Below are 23,283 nucleotides of genomic sequence, written 5' to 3'. Positions count from 1 at the left end.
AGGTCTTGGGAGTCTCTGGGGTCTGCCGGAGTTAAGAGGGTTTTAAAAAGAAGGATAAGAAATGTTATTCTTAAACTTGTGAGGCCTCACTGTAAGCACTGTGAACAGTTTTGACCTCCAAATTGCAAAGAAAGTTGATTCTCTGTTTACTGTGCTGTGGTGTTTTGGGCTGGTAACATTACTTCAAGAGAGGCCCACCGAATTAGCAAGCTAATTAAAAGGGAAGGCTCAGTCATGGGATGCACTCTGGATCCCCTGGAGGTCATAGTGAAGGGGAGAATTAAAACAAGTGCCATTATGAACAATGTAATAAATATATATATACATGACACGTGTTTCGCCCTAATCAGGGCTCACCATGTGTACACATTTTTGCTTCCCCTTGCGGGGATCGAACCTCAGACATTGGCAGCTGGTTTCCTTACTTGACAGGGTGTAAATCAGAGTATTACATGCATAGGTCTGATCACAATAACCACCCAAATATCAGAATGTGATCAGACCTATGCATATAACTATGTTTTTATGTATTCAAGAAACTTCTGTAAAAAGCTAAATGCCAGTGCCAATGACAATACGCCTGTATAACACATCATTGGGACTGGGACTGTCAAGTCAGAAGTTTCTTTCTTTACCTCATTTCATAAAGGAGTCGTCTACAACTGAACTGTTCAAAACAAGATTAAAGACTCATTTCTATTCACTTGCATTCCGTGCCCTTCAGTAATACTGATGGTTTCCTCATTGTGATTATGTAACATTACTTCTATTTATTATTTATTTTATTTATTTTCATATATTGTATGTCTATTTATGTTAATTGTATGCTTTTTTCTTTTATTCTATTATTGTAAAGCACTTTGGTGACAGCATTCCTATGTTGTTTTAAATGTGCTATAGAAATAAATTGACATTGACAATTCCCCTTTCAGGTTTAAAACGTTTTAATCATGCCATGCTTCTGTTCCTTTAAACTTGCCAAAATTATCAAAATGAGACAACGGTGCGTTCCCTAATCTGAACAGCAGATACATTCCCTTGAAATCTTTCAATTAAAAAAAAGGAAAGGTCCTCCTGAAAATACCTACCCTTGGAACTATCTGAGAGAGATGCTGAATATCCATGTTGTCTAACTCTTCTCCAGAAAGTGACTGAGATCCTTTTGAAAACAAACCCAGTCGGCTGGCTAGTAAAAACAAAAAGTAAAAATTATGAATCACATATGGATCATTATTATTTATATATATATATATATATATTGTATATTTTTGTACACTCTTCTGATCGATAACTTTCAACAATGTGATCCCACTCTTGTTTTAAAAGCTCTTTGTGGGCCACGGCCTTTGCAGTAAGATGCAGCCAAGACGCTGTCAGGATAATCCTATAGGCATGACTGACCTTGATTTGGAGGCAACCTGTGTGACTTTAATTGATGGCAGGGTGTACAGGAGTTTGATTGTGATTGGATGATTCTGAACACAGCCACATGTTTAATTACTTGTGCAACCAATTTTTCTGAAACTGTTTTATTTATTTTTTTCTGTAAACAGTTCTGGAGTTGTTTTCTACCTCCTTTGTATAGGATGCAACTTCAAAATACAGGCAGAAAGAAGTGTGACCTGACTGATCTTGGTTTCCTTTTCATAAAGGCCTTCCATTTTTACTGTGGTGTGAAGACTTTTTTATATGCACTGTAAAATTTGGTTAACTGACACACAAATCGCAAACCAATTAGTAAGGGAAAACAGTATATAAAGCACTGATTGTCAGTATGTACAGTGCACTAGATATAAAAGTTGAAGTGTGCTTTATAAAAAATAAATGGAAATGAAATATGAAATATGTATTATGCCATTGGTTATAAACAGCAGTTAGGTGAAATACTGGGACATTGTTGCTTTAGGATTTGTTTTTAGCAGGCATTGCATGCCTTCTGTATTCTTTGGAGCTTCACAGTGTAACAGGGCTTTTTGTGAAATAAATCATGTATTTTGTAAAGGTTCTGCATTTGCCCTTATATCTAGCTGGGGTTCAACAGTATCTCTAACCCCAGTGAACATTTTTGCGAAGTGCTTTTGGAACTCTTTAGTGCATAAGTTCTTAAACTATGGGTCACGGTGTTGCATGAACTTGGGTCACGCACAGTCATGATTCACTATAGTACTCAATGCGGCGGGGTTTTGTGCAGTTTAAGCAAACACCACTGCTCCACTACAACCTGCGTCTGTGATTCTCAAACGAGGAATGAGGTAAGTATTAGCGGCGATTCTCCAAAGGGGACCCATGGGATGACTGTTGGCAGTGACACTCCAAGGGGGAAATATGACAGTCGGCAGCGATTCTGGGTCTTGACAACATTAAAAAAGGCACAATATGGTCGTGAGAAAAAAAAAAAAAACATTGAAGAACATCTGCTTTAGTGTTTTGAAATCCAAATTCATAACATCGTTAAGTTAGAGTACAAATAAAAATGGACAAAGTAAATGCATTAAAATAAAAAATAAAGAACAGCCTTTTATTACCTATAGACACTGCAGTCTCTTGTGAATCTCCAGTAACCATTTTTATGGCCACCCCAGAGTTGATGAGTGCTGCCACTGCTTCCTTTACGCCTGTCCTTGGAGGATCGATGATTCCCACCAGGCCCAGGAAAGTGAGCTGTCCAAGCTCAGAGCCAGACGCAAAAGCAAGAACTATAATGAGCAAAATCAGAAATCAAATTAACTTTACTAATAATTATTTACCTCCAAAAGGCAAACATTGTTAAATAAGACTGAGCTTGTTTAGCTATGATTTTGGACATACATACTGTATTTACTTCAATAAAAACTGGCAAAATGCTAAATTTTTTCAGAGGTTTACACAAGCTTTTTAAAATCTTAAAAACTATCGGAAAAAAAAAAAACCAAAAAAAAAAAACCACAGGATTGACACAAACTCATGAAAAGCCTGCAATGAAGACATAAAACATTGAAGTTCAAGCTCCAGTTTACCGTCATGTGCACATTGTCACTTACAAGTGACAAGGTGGTAGGTATGGGATAAACGTTAACATTATACAAAGATACTGTCTGTTGTACCTGCATTGTTATCACTCTTTAATTTAATATTGTTTTTATTGGTATGCTGCTGCTGGAGTATGCGAATTTCCCCTTGGGAGGGATGGATGGATGGATGGATGGATGGATGGATGGATGGATGGATGGATGGATGGATGGATGGATGGATGGATGGATGGATGGATGGATGGATGGATGGATGGATGGATGGATGGATGGATGGATGGATAGATAGATAGATAGATAGATAGATAGATAGATAGATAGATAGATAGATAGATAGATAGATAGATAGATAGATAGATAGATAGATAGATAGATAGATAGATAGATAGATAGATAGATAGAGTGAGTGAGTATCTATCTATCTATCTATCTATCTATCTATCTATCTATCTATCATGGAAACATTAAGCAGACCCACAACTAGACTATCAGTATCTGAAATAGGCATTTCAAGTCGCTGCAACAACAATGAATGGCTTACCTCGAAGGCCTGCAGTACCCATGTAAGTCTTTTCTTGCTGGTAGAGCTCTTTTTGTTGTTGTGTGAGTGGCAGAGCTACACCTTTGCTGTTGTAATGACTGCAGTAACGTATGACTTGTTCATAAGCACCCTTCATAAAGTAAATTTCTAGTTTATCCTAGAAATAAAAGCATTAACAAATCAAGTTTACTTAATGTTACACATACAAATAACACCACAATTGTTGCGCTACAATAGCATAAAGCAAGCACTATGAATAACACTGAAAATGTCAGGATGTGCCACTGAAACACACTGCACATTTAAATAAAATACCTCTAAACTAACTAAATATATATTAATCAATTGATTTAATTTCAGAAATGCAGTGTTACCTGTTGAGTTCGATGGACACATTTGACTGCCATCCACTTCTGGTCAGAGCTAAAGGGATGTTCAGTCCTCCTAATATATTCATGATGAAGACCTTCTAAACCCATCTTACAAAAAAAAAAAAAAAAAAAAAAGACAATACCTTAACATCTGTGCTGGTCATTTGGTTTAAAATAATCAATTACAGTGCCCTCTGGAATGTTTGGGACAAAGACACGTTTTTCTTGATTTCCCCCTCTTCTCCACAGCTTAAAATTACAAATCAAACGATTCAGATGAATTAAAGGGCACATTGTAGACTTTCAGTTAAGGGGATCTGCACACATTTCAGTCAAACCAAGTAGAAATTTAACACTTTTTATATACAGTCACCCCATTTCAGGACGTCACAGGTGCAAGATGAGCACCACAAAAACAGAATGGCCAGACTACAGTTTGTGGAAAAAGTGCTTAGTGAGAAGTCAAGCAAAATGACCCTTTTTATTGGCTAATGTGGATGCTGAAGTCGAAAACAACGGGAAAACAAACACAAATTTAAAATAAAAAGCAATTTCTTTATTCTTGGTGAGCACAGTGCCACTGGCTGGTCAGAACAGACAATCTGCAGTCTAACGTGGCGCCTTCCTCTATATACCTTCTTCATGCATTAAACAAAAAAACTATACATGGCAGTTCATTTTGAGGTTATACATAAATTATAGTAGCTTACTTGGAATGTGTACATTGCTTCTTTCAGATAAAGAGGTTATCAGAGCACTCACAGTTTTAAGAAAAAGGCTCAAATAATTTTAAGCAGGAATTCATAAACTGTCACACTGACTTATAATATCACAGGGTGTTCTGTTAGTATCAAGAGGTCAGCATTTTCTCATAAAAGAATGCAAGCCAGTCTCATATTCTGTGCATAAACTTAATTCCTTTTCTAATTAAATGAAGATCAAATCACACAGAAGTAAAAATCATATAGCTCTCTGCAGTATGATTAATACAAAATACAGTCATTGGTATTTGTGAGTTAAAATACTTTATAATCATTACAGTTAATAATGTTTTTTCTTCCTCACTAACTAAAAAGATTACAATATGAAAGCTTTCAAGGCAACTTGGGCCCCTTCTTTAGGCAAGATGTACAGGATTACAATTTGGATATTGTAATCTTTTTAGTTAGCCAATAAGAGGTGTCATTGTGCTTGACTTCTCACTACATTCATAACGGCTAACATGGTACAACACCCTAGTACTACTGAAAAAGTGCTTAAAAGAGCCTGCAGAATTCTGACAAAGATGAACCTCATCAGTGTGAGAACAAGAGCAAAGTGTGAAGACGACTAGGAACTGCCCAGGATTAAAGCAGCCCACCTCATCTGTTAAACATGTTATGGCTGCCACAGGTCCTGGCACACTTCTCCACTGACGGCAGTTACACAATGAATTCTGAGGTGTGTAGAAACATCTCATCTGCTCAAGTTCCAGTACTTGCCTCCAAACTCATTGGTTGGCGCTTCATTCTACGACAAGATAATGATCCAAACATACTGCTAAGACAACACAAGTGTTTGTCAAAGCAAAAAAAATGGAAAATTCTAGAATGGCCAAGCCAGTCACGTAATTTCAGTCCAACTGAGCAGTCTGTTCATATGTTAAAGAGAAAATTTAAGGGGACAAGCAACTGAAGATGACTGCATTAGAGGCTTGGCAGATTATCAATAGAGAAGATCTTCAGCACCCAGTGATGTCTATGAATGTGACAAAGTCCTCTAATAGACCAGCCATTGCTTTGTGCCAAACATGATTGTGCCTGAATTGGGGGGTGGGACTGTATAGAAAAAGTGCAGTCATATCTACATGGTGTGACCCCGAAAAGTATGCACATCCCCTTAAATGTTAAGTCTGCAATGTGCACTTTAATCGAATCTGAATCGCTTGATTCTTAATTTTAAACTGTGAATCCGCGAGATAAATGAATGAAAATGTATCTTTGTCCCAAACATTATGGAAGGTACTATAAATCTCTTTGTTAACTAGCTTTACAGTCAACCAAAGCCACGTGTGACAACTTGAATAAACTTGAAGTAGGAGCTGTCTGCTAATCACAAACCTACCAACTTTCTACAAAAATGATTAGACACAATAGTTTAAAGATCTTCAAGTACACTTAATAACATTTTACTAATGTGATCTCAAAACCAGAACCATATCTGTTAAGACGTACCTTCATAGCCAAAGCAATTAAAGCTCCTTCAGTAGGTCTTCCCATTAAAGTATTATTTCTGATAACTGCATCATTACAAACACAACCAGCCTATAGAAAAATGAAAATTAACCGGTGATGAAATTTACATTTTTATTTTTAAGTAATTTATAATTGCTTAACTTAATTACCTCTACTATTTTACTTATTGATGACACAGAAAATCCATGTATCACCTCACCGTCCAGGATTACCTCTCCTGAGTTATTGTATCCAACACCAGTAACCTGGGGCAACAACAAAAAAATAAAATCAATAAATAAATATTGTAAGTAAATAAATGAGTAGAGTGGCTGTGAGGTAGAACAATATGACCACTGAGATACTATTTTAATACTGGGCACATCAGGTTGATGTTGTATCCTGCTCTCCTTTTTAAAATCCTGCAGACATCACAAAGCATAAACAAAATATAAAGTATTCGATATAAGAATAACGTGAATGCAAACCTTCAGCAGATAATGACAAAGTATTGATCAAAATGCTAAGACTGACAAAAATTCATTAAAAAAACGGTTAGTTTTAAAATTAAAAAAATAACAAAAATACTATTTCTAAAAAAACACACTGGCAAAAATGTCATAGGACAGTGACTTTAATTTACTGCATGAAGATACAGAATCTTATAAAAATGACACCAAATCCAATTGCCTTATTTTGTTTTGTTGCCACAGAACACAGATTGCTATTTGCCTGAGTCATAAACACAACATTTCACTTACCCCATTTAAAAACTCCATCACATGAGGTATTAGTTTCTTGTGCCTGGATTTTCCTGTAAGTATTTATTCTACTTTAGCAAAAAAAAAAAAGAAGTGTTTTGCATGCTTTAAGCATACAATTGAATAACTGACATACGTGTTATGTGTGATTTTTTTTTATTTTTTCCCCATGGACGTTTTTCACCTTGTTTGCCATTGTACAGCGTATCGGTTGCTACTTACTTTTATCACATCACTACTATTATTTACTCCACACTAAGCTCGGAATTTTGTTTGTTATTTTAAACATACTAGACATATTCCTAAACCAATCACCTGTCACCTTATTTAGGTAAAAAGAAATAGAAAATAAGGAAATCAGTTATTAGACAATAAGGAAACTAGGTATATATATCTTTATTCTCCTTGATATTAGTTTTCCTTGAATTGGTTTTTTGAATTTGAACTTACATTCAAAAACTAATACATTTTATTTATAGGGGGCCTTTCCATACTTAAAAGATACCCTCGATGTTTCTTTGCTGCCATTATATTCTGTAACTAAATGCAAATATTATGTACCTTACATGTTGCCAAGTTTAATACATTAATTTATCACATTTTTTATAATGGTAGGCGCCACCTTTTTCTTACTACTTTTGAGAATTTCCCCTTGGGGATTAATAAAGTATGTATGTATGTATCTATCTATCTATCTATCTATCTATCTATCTATCTATCTATCTATCTATCTATCTATCTATCTATCTATCTATCTATCTATCTATCTATCTATCTATCTATCGCACATAAATAATTTCGTTTTTATTAGATTTATATACACTCACCGGAAAAAAATAGGGTCACTTCAGCTTTTCTCATTTATGAGCTGGTTGACAAAGGAAGATTTTACCTTCCGTACAAATGCATTACTATAGGTACTCAATTTTCGTACCAATACATTTTTGATAAGTAGTAACACAATCTTTTTGCCTATATTTTTTCAATATTAAGAAAGATATTGCCAAATATTGAAGGAAATAGAGTACAAGTAAAATGAAGTAAAAATCACGTGTTTTGTTGGAAAAAAATTAATTATTGGGAATATATGCGAGTCAGATGCCTTTATGGTTCTGACTGTAAAAAAATAAATAAATAAATAAAAATCAAATATCCGCATATCCAGCTGTATAAGGGCTAGAGACTTGTGGCTACCCTTAATCGATTCGGCAAGTGTCTAGTTATGAGCCCCTAAGACTTAATTTACTAATCTTTGCATGCTCAGAAGTTATGCACTGAAACAGGACAAAAAAATATCGCTTTTCAAATGGCTGCCATTTTGAAAAGGGGGTTTTGTCAGATGGTGAAAATATTTCAAAAATATTAAGAATGAAAAATGAAAGTGCCTATTGCGGACAAAGTTCCTTCTCTTGCCTTCTATTATATAGATAAACATTTTTCGCTCCATTCTGTATGAAAGCATGAAATTAAATTTTTTTTCTCAGCCATCACTACAAAGTACAACGGGTAAGCCAGTGGTGTCGAACTCCAGGCTTGGAGGGCCACAGTGGCTGCATGTTTTTATTCTAACCCGTTTCCTAATCAGTGACCAGGTTTCACCGCTAATTAACTCCTTTTCCCTTCATTTTAATAGCCCTGTTTTTAAGGATTCAGTCCTCTGAATTGATTCTTTTCATCATTAAATGATAGCCAAACAGAAATGAAACATAAAATGAGCTGACAGATGACCAGGTAAATTGGGGCTTCAAACTCCAACCAGTTTCTTAATGAGAAGCCAATTCTCGCTGTTAATTAAACTCGTTATTTAATTCCAACACCTTGTTGCTACTCTCATTCCGCTAGAGCAGACATTTCCAAAACTGTTGATTTTCTGTTGATCAACCTTACTGAGACCTCCACCTATCTTTATTTCCACATATTGTGTGATGGGCACAGGTTAGTTAGTCATGCGGTGGCTTGTTTTGTGTCTCATTTTTGTTTGGCTGCTAATAAAGGAAAAGAAACAACTAAGGGGCCTGAGTCAAGTTAATTAAAATTAAGGCAAAACAAGTTAATTAGCAGCAAAAACTGGTCACTAATTAAGAAGATGGTTAGAATGAAAACCTGCAGCCACTGTGGCCCTCCAGGACTGAAGTTCAAAACCCCTGGGGTAAGTACAGTAACATAAAAAAGATCGTTTTCTTTAACAACATTTTGTCCTGCAGTAATTTTTTTCTTGGAGATATCTTTAGGTGGCATGGTAGAGAAAAACTGTGCACCTATCCAACCATTTTAGGAAAGCTAACTGATAAGAAGTCACTGTGACATATTAAGGAGTTTGGACAATGTATACTGCTGTTTAGAACTGTAAACTATATAAAATACTAATTCCGTTTGACATAATGAAAACAAACAAACAAAAAAAAACAGCATCTGCTCTGATATTTATCAGTCAAGAAATGAAATACAGGCAGAGCTCTAAACATACATGGCATTTTACGGTTACAAGACAAAGAACTAAAAAATATCAAATTTAAACATTGTAATGGCTGTTTTTTATTAGAAAAAAAAAATCGGAAAAAAATATTGAAGAGCATTGTTATTAATGTTTCACACGTTTTCAGCTGCTACTCAGAACAAGACACCTTTCAAAGTTATTTGTGTGATTCTATAATAGATGGCTGAGGGGTCCAGTTCTCAAGCAACAGACCATGGAACAGTGGCTGGTACAGAGTTTTTCTACAACTCTGGGATCTTCTCTGTGTCTTTCTGTCACTGGCTTACCTGTCTCTGTTCTGTTTATGAGCGGCCCCTCTTAGTCCAGCCTGTCAGTGTCCACCTTATCAGAGAGGGGGTTGGTCTCAAAATTACCACCAAATTACTACCAAACAACAGCATCAGTAACACTCCATTTTTGCATAAAAAAATAGTAATAGGTTTACCAATTTAATTAAAATAAAGGTACCATACAAATCAGATTTCATTGCAAGTAAGTTCTGGCATATGCCAATAGCTGCTTTTACCTCTGCATGGAGTCCTTCAGATGTAAATATGTGAGTGACGGTCATTTCATTCTTTGTTAGGGTTCCTGTTTTGTCTGAACAGATTACATTGCAGCAACCTGGGGAGGGATGCGTAAAATAACATTAAGGACATGGAGATGCGTCAAAAGTAACACCAAACATTTTAAACACAATGCTGAAGATTTAAACTGCAGATACATTCACACCCAAAACTACTGCATAAAGCAGAAAGTAAACAGGAACCATGTTAAGCAACATGAAATCTGCCATATATGACAAACAGTGGGTCCCTGTCATGAAAAGGAACCAAATAAGAATTATTATAACCAAAATAAACATAATTAAGTTAAAACTCCTAAACATTCAAACTGCTTTAAATATATTAAAAGAAAAAGTACTGAATGATTAAACAGATTCTATTGTTTTCTTTAGATAATTTGAAGGATTGTATACAAAAATCATCACAGTACAGCACTATGTAGGCCTTTGTTTTCTGTTGGAAGCCACGAAAACAAACAATTTTTTAAAAGTCCAACAATTTAGTCTACGCTTGGAGACTGCCAACTTTGACTAAACTGTTAAATGCTCCCACATTTTAAGCCCATTATGTGAATGTTTTCTTCTAATCATGTTGAACTGGCTTCTATGTGTTTGACAGCTGGCACAACAGTGGGCACTGTGTCTGGAGCAGCACATTCCTTTCCAGCATGGCCTTGAGATAAGCTCAGGCTTTTCTTTTTTCATCTGCTGCTGCTGTCTGTTTCTTACATAGCAGTCTTCCAAATGACACATCTTTCTCTTAGCAGCTCTGTTTACCCAGCTGGTTAAATTGTATGAACTTCATATTTGTGTCATAAAAACACAGATTCATCTGAGATTCTTTGCTGCACATCTTTGCTTGGTCATCATATCAAAGAAATCACAATTCTTATTTAAAGCCAATTGATTTTCTTTGTTCCTCACTGACCTGCAGAATCCCACTGAAGTTAAAATCTAACAATCTCCACAGCCACTTTTGCAGACCCTAAATATTCACCCATACTACACAAAGACTGACGGGACAGAGTTGATCAACAATGAATGGAGGGGAAACTTCAGGATTTACGATACACACGGAAAGAGTTCCACTGCTCCAAACAGCAAAACACAGGGTACCAGCCCATTTTAGCAAGTGCATAAGAATAAGAAAAAACAAAAAAAAAAAGTGATAACTCCTCCTACACCAAGGGTGGCAAACTACAAGCCCCCACGGTGTATGTGGCCTGCAATGTCAATTTGTGTAGTCTGCACACAAACTTATTACCTGTGTGATTTTGTTAATAAAAATGTCAATATGAGCAGCCCACACACAAGTTTAAAACGTTTGTGATTTTATTAACAAAAATGACAAATTAAATACATAACCAGTGCGTGGTTTGGAACATGCGAACAAATGAGCAAGATCGTTTATAATGTTACATGTGTGCAAGCAGAAGCTCGTGTTTACGGAAGTGGACTTTCTTCAGCATGTAACACAATGTGCGCACTGATGTTTCGATTGTACGTAGTCGGAGGACTGGTTGCTATGTAAGCACATGCATTCTTGCACTGTGTTTGGATCACTCAGCAATTTGGCCATCTTTTTCCGAGTGCTGTATTATATTACAAATTCTGTTAACCCTATCAAGGAGCTCTACTGTGAAAAAATGTAAAATTGAAGATGAATGCTGTGTTTTTAACAAACAATGGACATGTATTATTTTTTCTTTGACAAATGTTGAAAGTAAAGAAGTGTGCCTAATATGCCATGACAAACTTGTTTTTAAGAAGTTTCATTTGAAGAGACATTTTCAAACTAAGCACAGTAAGTTTGGAAGTAATTAGTGAAAAACAGCAAAAAGCTAATTTTACAGTGTCTAATAAATGTATTTTTGTGTGAAAAAAATGTTCATTATTTAGTAAACTAGGGGACTTCGCCCACTGCTTGCTTCGCTCGCCAACCCCTGTGTTTGGTTTTCCGGATAAACACATTTATGATTTTTTTTTTCTTTTGACTTGTTGCTATTTCATTAGTTTCACTTTTATTTCAGAACTTATGTTAAAAACAATATTTGGAATCTTTCGAGTCCCAATATGCTGAATGTTTTAAATGAGGTCAGTGAGACATATGTTTAATAACTTTGTCAGGTTAGAGATGATGAAAACTGGAATGGAAAAGACTCAAAAAAAAAATGTAGGTGCGAAACACATGCAGAGCAAGATACAGAATATGAAAGCAGAAAAAAACGACAATGTCAAAAAAAAGAAAGTAAAGATCGCATTAGTGCAAAAAAAGATAAATTATTATTCAGAGAAATAACTAAAAGGCAAATAGAAATCGAATATATGGACACAGGTGAAAAAACAAACCAACACGTACTTGAGACCATGCCGAAGTTTCACACGACAGAAGTCCCCATGTATTTCATGGCAGTGCAGTTGTACTGCACTAAGTGCATATGTTTCACTATCTGTGTCAACGTCTGAAGACCAGTTTACATTGTCATCACAAAAACTTGATTCAGCTAATGGTTCAGGTTGTTCTAGAACAGGGGTGTCGAACTCCTGGCCTGGAGGGCCGCAGTGGCTACAGGTTTTAATTCTAACCCTTTTCCTAATGAGTGAGCAGTTTTCACTGCTAATTAACTCCTTTTCCCTTCATTTCAATAGCCCTGTTTTTAAGGGTTCAGTCCTCTGAATTGATTTGTTTCTTCATTAAATGGCAGCCAAACAGAAATGAGACGTGAAACGAGGCAACAGATGACCAGCTAAACTGGGATTTCAGACTCCAACCAATTTCACTCCAAACAGTCTCTTAATGAGAAGTTGATTCTTGCTGTTAATTAAGCCCATTGTTAAATTCAATGGCTTGTTGCTGCTCTCATTCTGCCACAGCAGATATTTCCAAATTTGTTGATTTTTCTGTTTTTTTTAAATGACAAGTAGGGCTTTTTTCTAGCATGTCTTCTTGGCCCAGAGATATGTAATACTACTCCAGGGCAAGAACAGGCGCTGTTGCTAACAATATCATCTCTTTCTGCCTGCTGAGAAGCTGAACAGTGAGGGAAAATGACTCTGTCCCTTCTAGTCTGAGCACTATAAAGCATAGATGTCCCGAAAAAAAGGTGTCTCACTTGAAAATCGAGTAGCCTGCAGGACAGAACTCCTCCTTAGACAGACCTGCTCAACCAAATTACTTAAGTCAAGCCAGGAAGGCTATAACATCCATTTATTTTCTGTGCTATTGTGCACCTGATTTGGTTTACAACTCAATTTGAACTAAACAGGGTGACCCAGCTGCTGCCCCAACATTTCCTTTGAAATTGCTCCTTAATTTACTCGACCACAGCACATATGTATATAAAGAAAAAGACCAGACCACAGAAAAGGAGGACAAAACCCCATACTGAATGAAAAATGTCTAGGGACGCACGCTCATATTGCACATCTCAACACTGACTCTTATTGTCTGAAATTCAATTACCCTTTTATGGTTAAGAGGTGTTACTATTTTTAAAAGGTGACTAATGAACGTCTCTGGTGACTAACCTTATAAGAACTGATCACTTACGGCTGAAAAACAAATAATGAGAATTAGACCATGCCACTTGAAATGAGAAGAGGCTTCTAGTCTCAATGATTGTAAACGACCATTAAACCACATCACTCTAAAAGTGATGCAGATAAAAAATTCAGGTGATTCATTCTAAATTGCTCCCCTCTTAATATCGACTTGCAGTTAAAAGCATAATGTACTGCTCTATATAGTTCAAAACAGAAACATTTTAGGATTTTATTCTATTTTTCATTTTACTTGTTTACACTTGATATACAGTGGGAGAAATAAGTATTTAATCCCCTGCTGAATTTGTATGTTTGCTCACTTACAAAGAAATTAACAGTCTGTAATTTTTATATAGTTTCATTTTAATGGAGTAAGACAGAATATCAACCAAAAATCCAGAAAAAACACATTACTTAAAAGTTATAAATTGATTTGCATGTCATTGAGAGAAATAAGTATTTAATCCCCAAGCAAAACATGACTTAGTACTTGTTGGAGAAATACTTGTTGGCAAACACAATGGTAAGATGTTTCTTGTAGTTAGTTGGTCATCAGGTTTGCACACATCTCAGGAAGGATTTTGGCCCACTCCTCTTCACAGAAACTCTCTAAATCTTTCAGGTTTCTTGGCTGCCACTTGGCAACTCAAAGCTTCAGCTCCCTCTACAACATCTCTCTATTATAAAAAAAAATCTTGGAAGGAGACGATACATGATTTTCTCAGAGACACTTTAACGTCCCGCGAGACAAGGCAGTGAGACAAAAGGACAGCTACTGTACAGGCTTTTAAATGATCGACGCGCAGCACGACAAGCAGAACACGCAGCTAGGCAGAAACAGCAAGCCAGCAGCTGATCCGACCGCATCTCCTTAACGTGCGTTCAGCCCCCCTGCCCCTCACAACGCAAGCGTCAGAGACGCAAAATGGATGGCGCGCAGCACACCCCAGAGGGGTCGGCGAGCAAAGCGAGTTTTCTATATGATTGAGATCTGGAGACTAGCTAGGCCACTCCATGACCTTAATGTGCTTCTTCTTTAGCCACTCCTTTGCTGCCTTGGCGGTATATTTTGGGTCATTGTCATGCTGGAAGACCCATCCACGACCAATCTTCAGTGTTCTGGCTGAGGGAAGGAGGTTCGCATCTAAGATTTTACAGTACATGGCCACGTCCATTGGCCCCTCAATGCGGTGAAGTTGTCCTGTACACTTAGCAGAAAAACAGCCCCAAAGCATAATGTTTCCACCTACGTGCTTGACAGTGAGGATTGTGTTCTTTGGGTCATACTCGGCATTTCTCTTCCTCCAAACACGGCGGGTCGAGATGATGCAAAAGAGCTCGATTTTGGTTTCATCTGACCACAGCACTTTCTCCCAAGCCTTCTCTGAATCATTTAGATGTTCACTGGAAAACTTAAGACAGGCATATACATGTGTCTCATTGAGCTGGGGGACCTTGTGGGCACTGCAAGATTTCAGTCTTGGTGACTGTGGTCCCAACTGCCTTCAGATCATTAACAAGCTCCTTCCGTGTAGTTTTGGGCTGATCCCTCACCTTTCTCATGATCATCCTCACCACCCCATGAGGCAAGATCTTGCATGGAGCTCCCGACAGTGGGCGACTGGAGGTCATTTTATATTTCCTCTATTTCTGAATAATCACACCAACAGTTGTCATTTTCTCACCAAGCTTCTTGCAGATGATCTTGTAGCCCATTCCAGTCTTCTCCCTGACATCCTTTGACAGCTCTTTGGTCTTGCCCATGGTGGTGGAGAGATTGGAATGGAAGAAATTGATGCTGTGGATACGTGTGCTTTATACACATAACGAGTTGAGATCAGGAGTATCTGTGATTGGCTAATTGTAATCTGTGTGCCTCGTGGGCACACAACCAATCTGGCTTGTAGAGGATCAAATACTTATTTTTACTCAATGACATGCAAATCAATTTATAACTTTTATGTAAAAAAAACTTATGGTTGATATTCTGTCTCACTCTATTAAAATGACACTACCATAAAAATTAGAGACTTAATTTCTTCTAAGTGAGCAAACTTAGAAATTCAGCAGGAGTTCAAATACTTCTTTCCCCCACTGTAGATGTTTTTTATTCAGCATCTTCTTTTCAAAACCAACAATTTTGAATATTAGGATGCTGTTGAATTAGTCAGTATCACACTTGAGCACATAAAGAGAAATTCCAGGAGCTGTACACCATTCTGAGTTCTAAAGGGGCCTAAAGCAAAACAAAAACGTTTATTAAAGCCCTATGAGAGTGAAACATGTCTGATAAAGTCATAACATGAAGCAAGACTGGAGAAACAGAGAAGAGAAGGAGGGATGTGTGGAGGGAGAAGGACATGAATGCTGAGTCAAGAGAAAGTTTTAGGTGTGGAGGCAATAAGTGTTGTAGGAAAGAGAAATGGACTGCAGGGGTTTGGCCATGTGGAGTAAAAGGCAGGGCATGACAGGGTGAAGAGGTGTACCAAGATGGAGGTGGAAGTGATTAGGTCTAGAGAACACGTCACTGAAGATGGTATTGGATGATATGAAAGGTACAGGTCCCACCCGAAATAGTGGAAGTCCTAGAAAATGGCAGATAAACGAGTAAAGATGATGATAATATTAAAAGTTAGTTATCACACACAAGCACATATATAACAAAGCAACATAATGAACCAGTGCTTTCATTTTTGGGTACTTCTTGACTTTGGGTTGGTGGTCTCTGAAGATGTGCAATTTATTCAATTAATGAGGATGAGGAATGTGGTTATTAACTATTATTTGTTCATTTTAAATGTATAATTAAGGTAACTGACTGAATTTTCTTCCCTCCAGCTGTGTTATATTACACCTTTAGATATTCATAACTGGTTTATTACAAAGCATGAAAAAGCCCTCAGTTTAAATTCAAATTAACAATAAAAACTGCAATTGCACAAACGTCTATTCATTCATAGCAAAGATACAATAGCTGCCATACCCAGGGTTTCAACAATAGGCAGCTTTTTCACAATGGCACGTTTCTTCACCATTCTCATCACTCCCAGAGCTAATGTTACTGTGACAACAATGGGCAGACCTTCAGGAATAGCTGCAACGGCCAAACTAGAAAAAGAAAAACAAAACACTCTTTATGAAACAGCATTGGTAGGGTGGAGACATAACACAAAAGAACTGGGAAGTGGACATTTTGTTTTGATGCTCTACATTACAGAATGACGTGCTTTAGTATGACCATGTCAATGTTGTTTGTTTTTTTGGATTAAGATTTTTAAACAGAAAATGGGTGCATTGATATTTTTTGTTATTATTTCCAAAAAAGGAAAAAAAAAAAAAAAAAACTAATTTGAATTCATAAAAGACCTGTTATGATAAACACAACCTGAATATGCTTTGTACAAGTAGTATATACATTTATACATTTTTACAGAAAAAACACAAATGTTAATAAATATCCCACCAAAGGTCTCACAATCTGTCCACACTGAACACTTACCCCATTGCATCATTTTTACTTCCATGTGAATGAAAGTTTGGTAATTGAGTCAAAAATTCACTATCGGGTTAAGCTCAGATTCTAATTCTACGATGCTCAAAACATCAAGAAAAGGTGACCTTTAGCATGTGCGTCTGTGTGCGTTTTTGTATCTATTGAAAATCAAAACTAACTTTCATATCTTTATACTACAATTTTCTCTGGAAAATTATGGTTTTCGTTGTGCGTTGTGGAGAGCTCTTAGATGGCAACATTCCAGCAAAGAGAGAGCATTTTTAAACACTCCGAGATCTCCGCCCTGAATGCTGAGACCTGTAACTTCCAATAAAAACAGACCTCTTCTTCAAGCAAGTCACATTGTGTTTGCCTTTTTTTTTTTTTTACAGGACCCAGACCTATTGTTTTGGTCCAGTTTCAGTTTGTCCCATTACCCTGGAACAATAGTGTGGCCTATGTGCAAAAATAACTGACATAGGAATTGTTCAATTTAACTGAGATTTTTGCTTTCAAAGGAACAGGCCTACTGATATGCAAAAGTTTTCCACTGGTAGTGTTCCAGAAGCATAATTTATTTAAACATAAATGTACACACTTATGGCGGCACACAAAAGCTTGTGCATGGAAGCACAGGCGCGCACACACACAGAGCAATGTATAAGTGACAATAACTAACATCCTGTTTGCCCTACGCTAGATGATGAAGACAAAGAGATGAACACGCACAAACACGCACACTCACCACAATAGATATATGCACGTCGATATGCAAAAAGGCACTAAGTCACCATGTACCAAACTGTCCATCTATGAAGCTTCATTACTTCATTAGACCCAATGTGTTTAGTTTCAAATTAAATAAGACTGAAGTTGTTCTCTTGATTCAATTCCTTGTTCGTTTTATTCTATATTTTGGCACATAGTCAGTTATATTGTATTGTAGGATCTTTGGTTGAGTGATTTCCTGCAGTAACACTAAAGTTTAATTTACAATCAAGTACTGTATGGACCATTCCATACCTATTATTTTACTTTCACCCATGAGGTCGCCTACATCAAAAGACAGTGAACAGTCACCATGAGACCCTACATTTTTACAGCGTATCTCAACAGTAGTGCAATAGCCGTTAAATAGAAAGGAAGACAGGAATGAGGCTCATCCTAACCAATCTACTTTTAACATCTGTATTATTAAAACCAGACCATCATCGTCATTTTATAGTCAATGCTTTGGCTTTAAATTGTGTTTAACCAACATTTTAATAAAAGTGACTTACCTCACTCCAATGGTAAACATATCCAGTAGATGCTTTCCTTGCAGCCAACCAACAAGCATTATGACACCTAATATATGAAAGGACAGACACTTATTTAATAGCAGTGTTTGCATTTGTCTAGTACTTCTTTTATAAAGGACAGGCATGTTAAAAAATAAAATATTAAAAATACACTACAGTTGGCCCACCTTATCTGCGGATTTGGCATAAATACACACATGAAAGAAGAAGCACAGGCCAATGCTGCTGAGGCGCGACGTACCCAAGCCCAGGTAACCCTCCACACTGGGCTGATACAGCAGGGCTTTTGGTCTGTATGTGCAAAATGCTTTTATAAAAGTCCTGTGCATCCAGTATTTAGGTGGTCCTGGAACCACAAACATGCGGATAAGGTGGGCCAAACAGTAATTAGTTGCATAGAAACAAAATACTTTTCCTTTTCATTATATTTATTAGAAAATAGCATTAAAGGAAAGGTGGTGGTTTCTCAAATGTTTTTATCATATAGTCAATGCAAAGATAAAGATAACTAACTAATGTATTCTTACTAGCCAAAGGTGCAATAACAGTATTGTGTATGCTACTGTATTGTAAAGAGATATGAAATTCCTTTTTGGACAATAAAAAGTTTCAATCTGTAATTTATCCAAAGCGATTGACAAGATGAAGAAACATTACAATTATTTAAATACGGGGGCACATTTACCTGGCAACACTGTAACCATTGTGTCACGCTGTAATAAAGTATGTTAGTTCGAGGGAGTGACAACCATTGGCAGTGCAGGATGGCTTTAAAAATGCAAGCACAAATTGTTACAGGCTGGGATTAAAAAGGGAAATAAAATACTTAAGCAATTACCTATGATGCCAAAAGAATATAAAGACAACTGTTTTCCAAGAAGGTCCATACTTTTCTGCAAAGGAGTTTTTGGAGCCTAAAAAAAAAAAAAAAAAAAAGCGTCATCTTATGAAAGGAGAACTTAAAATGGATTCCTTTTGCTGCCTTAGTTACTGCGAGTTTACTTGGTTACCTCCTCTGCCTGCATCATCTTGAAAACTTCACCAAATTCTGAATTTTCCCCTGTGCCAATGACAATACCCTATGGAAAAAAACAAAATGGTGAGTGCACTTTCAAAGAAACACGTAGAAAGACAATCCTCTTAAATAAGAGGTTATCTAAAGGTTGAACAAAAAGATGCAACGCTCATTTCCATATTATTAAAGGAGCTCACATTATTTGTAAACAAGGTTCTTGACATTAAAATGCTACATGAATACAGCAACAGCAATAAAACTGCAATGTACAGTAAATTACCAGTAGGCCAAGGCTATAATGGCATCCTTTCTGGTTATAGTTAAACATTTCATATTTATTCATACAAAATAAACAATGTAAAACAGTTACAGAAAACACTTATAGTTTTCAAGTATATATGCAGCAAGTAAGATATTTTGGTATCACTTTAGATTAGTGTTATAATAAGTTTGTTATAATATTAAGTTTAATGTCACTGTCTCTGGGCAGACATTTTAAATCTGTTTTTCTTTTCTTTGTACATGCATAGCTGAGCCAGATTTAGTACAAAGGGGCTCAGCATTTAGAATTGCTGGACCAAGCATAGGACAAGACAGACAAAGACAGCTGGAGGAATTTATAGTCAGCCTAAAGACAGATGTATACTATTCTGTCTTCTGTCAGCACAAAATCTTCTTTCCTTGTTTGGAAATGGACTATTTACCGGTGTGGGGGGCTGCACATGGAGGAACCAGTATAAAAGACTTGGACATCACCCAAACACTTTGAAGCCGACGGATGGATGGGTGATATTGCCATCCGTCCTGAAAAGCCTTCCAGCGCAGCAACGAAAGATGGCAGACTGTATTGATCAAGATCCCACCTTGGTATTGTCTTGCTATAGGCTTCACGTCTGTAATGCCGTGTAAATCATCAGTAAAGAAAGCTAAGTTATTTTCTCTTATGTGATTTTTACCGCCGTATCACTATGGGAGGGATATCGCCTTTTAATATCATATCTATATAGTTTTCGGTTACTTAAAACACCACAATTACAAAAGAACTTATTCCAACTAGGGAGGTATCACCCCTAAAAGGAAACAATTAGGTGTCCCTAATACACTGTACGTACCATGTAATTTACTTAAATAATTACAGAGTAACTACGTGTTATTACCTTGTACTTACTGCGTAATACAGTAACTTAATTACTCTTACTCAATTGTAATTGCTAGTCCACAGTTTTTAAAAGTATGTACATAAACTGTAGAATAACAATTACAGTAGGGTGCTTAACCACAGCATTACATTGTGTTACACAGTAAATACAAGGTAATAAGTTATTCTGCAATTATAAAGGTAATTATATGGTAATTACAGCATAATTAGGGACACCTAATCTAAAGTGATACCGATATTTTGTTGTCATTTGAAGTAAAACAGTAAATACAACGTTGACAACAAACAAATTTAATCACTGACTTATTACAAAATTGTTAATGTACAGTTATGATTGACTTGATGAACTAAAAAAAATACGTAATAAAAAGAACAATAAATGTGGAATTTGCAAATGTTTGGGCACCCTACTAAGTCAGTACTTAGTATCATCCTCTTTGGCAAAAATCAAAGCTCGCAAAGGATTTTTTAGCCAGCATTGAATTCTTAGTTTTGGACATTTCCCCAGTTCTTCCTTGGTGATTTATGCTCAAATTGTCTTGTGAGCTCATCACGTTTAAGATCTACCCGCGGATTTGCCATGATGTTCAAGTCTGGACAATTCCAAAGCCTTCACCGTGTGTTTCTTGAGGTACCACAGGGCAGATTTGGAAGTGTGTATTGGATTGTTGTCTTGTTGTAGAAGACTTCCTTTCTTTAGCTTCAGTTTCCTATTTGACTGCCTGATATTCTCCTCGAGAATTTATTCAAATTTATTGCAATCCATTCTTCATGGTACTTGGACAATGTTTTCTGTGCCACTAGCTGCCATAATGGATCCACCCCAGTACTTAAATGTTTGCAAGATGTTCTTTTTTTCAAATGGTTTGTCTTTTTGTCTGCAAACAAATCTTTTGTTGTTGTGGCCAAACAGTTTGATTTTAATGTCATTTGTCCACAGCACTTGATTCCAAAATGCCTCTGTCTTATGCAGTTGTTGTTTTTTGTGATGAGATGCAAGTAAAATTTCCTTCCATAAAGGCCGTGTCCTTGTTAGCAACACTGCACAGCAGAGCAATGCACCACAATTCCTTTCCCAGAAGGTCCTCTGCAGTCATATGGGGGATTTTGCTTTGCCTCCTTGCTAGTCTTGTCGGTTTTCTTGGTCCAGATCTTCCAAATCTTGTCTTGACCTCTACATTTCCCCTTAGGTGCCACTTTTTAATAATACAGGGTGATGCACAAAAAACCGAAGCGTCTCCAACCAGCTGGCTCAAGCACAGGCGGGTGCCGTCGTTATTGCGGAGTCTCGTTGTCGCGACGGGGTCAGCAGCCCCAACTGTACATTAGTAAGGAAGCTGTGAGCCAGTGGGTACAGACGTGCGTGAAAGAAATCTGGAAGATGTATTCTCTGCAACAGAGGATTGGAATAGTGGAGTTCTTATAAGGAAACGCGGGACATTTTCACACAGAATTTTCCTGGCGTAAACCTACCAGCAAAGAGCAGTATTCACGAGTTGGTGAAGAAGTGGCGTAAGACTGGGTCAGTTGCAAACTACAAAAAGAATCAGGCCCCGTCCGTTTGTACACTTGCGGTCGTAGCAGATATTCAGGAACAGATGGGCCAGAAGCCCTAGGAAATCAACACGTAAATTGGCACAACAAGCGAATGTTTCGCGCACGTCTTGTCATCGTGTGTTGCACTCACTACAAATGAAGCCGTAGAGAAAGACTTGTGTCCAAGAACTGAGGGACAACGACAAGGAAAAACGTGTATTTTATTGCACTTGGCTCCTTCAAACAAAAGCAATCGGATTTTTGTATTGCATATCTTTCATTTTATGTATGGGCTAAGAAATGTATGTCAACGTTGGAGTCGGAGATGGTTCAGTTTTTCGTGGGGCACCCAGTAATTAGGACTGTGGAAACTGCCAGATGGAAGCGCTTTGATATCTTTTTAGATTAGATTGGACCTTCCTTGATCATTGGGGGTGAATCTTGACGTGCAGATATATTTTACGGGGTGTGCTTACTCTTTCACATGGACTGCATTACAAAACCTATCTTAACTTAACCAAGAAATTCAACCATTTCACAATTATATGACTTAATTATTGTCACTGAGCAACTGGAGATGTGTATAACTTGTAGAATTATACAAAGACACGAGTCTTCCCGCTGTTTCTTTAATTCTGACTAATTCAGGATTACTTTAAATGTCTAACAGGGGAATAAACTTGGCAAACAGTTTAGTAATAGTTTAGTTGAATGGTGTCTACATGATGATTCACAACACATGAATAAGTTACTGTATAACATACTTGTTATTTAAGAAGCAATATTTGATTATTTTATAATATTACTCGCAAGATGATACAGATGTTTTATACAGTAGATGCCATTGCATTGTATTAAAACAAGAAGCCCCCATAATATTTGAGGACTCTGATGTGGAGACACTGTTAGTTCAATTATGGTGAATCTTGAATGAGTGCAGTGTTGTGAAAAAGATTTTAAAAAGAGCTATGGTATTTTGTTCCACATACTGCCAGTAACCCATTATCAATCAAGTATTGCTTCTTAAATGTCATTCCATCCTTATGCATATGTTGTGAAGTCACTCTGTAGACACCCTTCAAATAAAGTGTTACCGAAATTTGTCACATTATGTTAATGTTCTCAATGCATGGATGAGTAATCACCATTTATAAAAAAAAAAAAAACCCAGCACTTCCAATAAATATGTCAGTGCACGCTAAATCAATCAAGAAAAAATTGAAATTGAATTGAATCAGGATATCAGTGCCAATACCCAGCCCTATACGTTACTTTTAACATGTTATCCTGCTGCTCTTGAG

The 23,283-nt window shown here is 36.8% G+C and overlaps 1 protein-coding gene across 3 annotated transcripts in view; it reads right to left on the bottom strand.

The window, feature by feature from the left end:
• atp2c1 (ATPase secretory pathway Ca2+ transporting 1) overlaps positions 1 to 23,283 on the bottom strand; it is a 130,421-nt gene that overhangs the window by 31,628 nt on the left and 75,510 nt on the right. For all 3 annotated transcript variants that reach the window (XM_028817894.2, XM_028817892.2, XM_028817893.2), the window contains 11 exons: positions 19,283 to 19,351; positions 19,111 to 19,186; positions 18,252 to 18,318; positions 16,462 to 16,586; positions 9,897 to 9,994; positions 6,304 to 6,399; positions 6,134 to 6,223; positions 3,924 to 4,028; positions 3,550 to 3,706; positions 2,526 to 2,696; positions 1,089 to 1,186 (listed from right to left, as the gene is read on the bottom strand). In XM_028817894.2, the coding sequence (XP_028673727.1) occupies positions 1,089 to 1,186; positions 2,526 to 2,696; positions 3,550 to 3,706; positions 3,924 to 4,028; positions 6,134 to 6,223; positions 6,304 to 6,399; positions 9,897 to 9,994; positions 16,462 to 16,586; positions 18,252 to 18,318; positions 19,111 to 19,186; positions 19,283 to 19,351 (1,152 nt within the window). The remainder of the gene's footprint in view (positions 1 to 1,088; positions 1,187 to 2,525; positions 2,697 to 3,549; positions 3,707 to 3,923; positions 4,029 to 6,133; positions 6,224 to 6,303; positions 6,400 to 9,896; positions 9,995 to 16,461; positions 16,587 to 18,251; positions 18,319 to 19,110; positions 19,187 to 19,282; positions 19,352 to 23,283) is intronic.

Source organism: Erpetoichthys calabaricus, chromosome 13, assembly GCF_900747795.2.
Source record: "Erpetoichthys calabaricus chromosome 13, fErpCal1.3, whole genome shotgun sequence".
Lineage (NCBI taxonomy): Eukaryota > Metazoa > Chordata > Cladistia > Polypteriformes > Polypteridae > Erpetoichthys > Erpetoichthys calabaricus.
The sequence above is the reverse complement of the archived record's forward strand: the minus strand, read 5'-3'. Positions and strand labels throughout refer to the sequence as shown.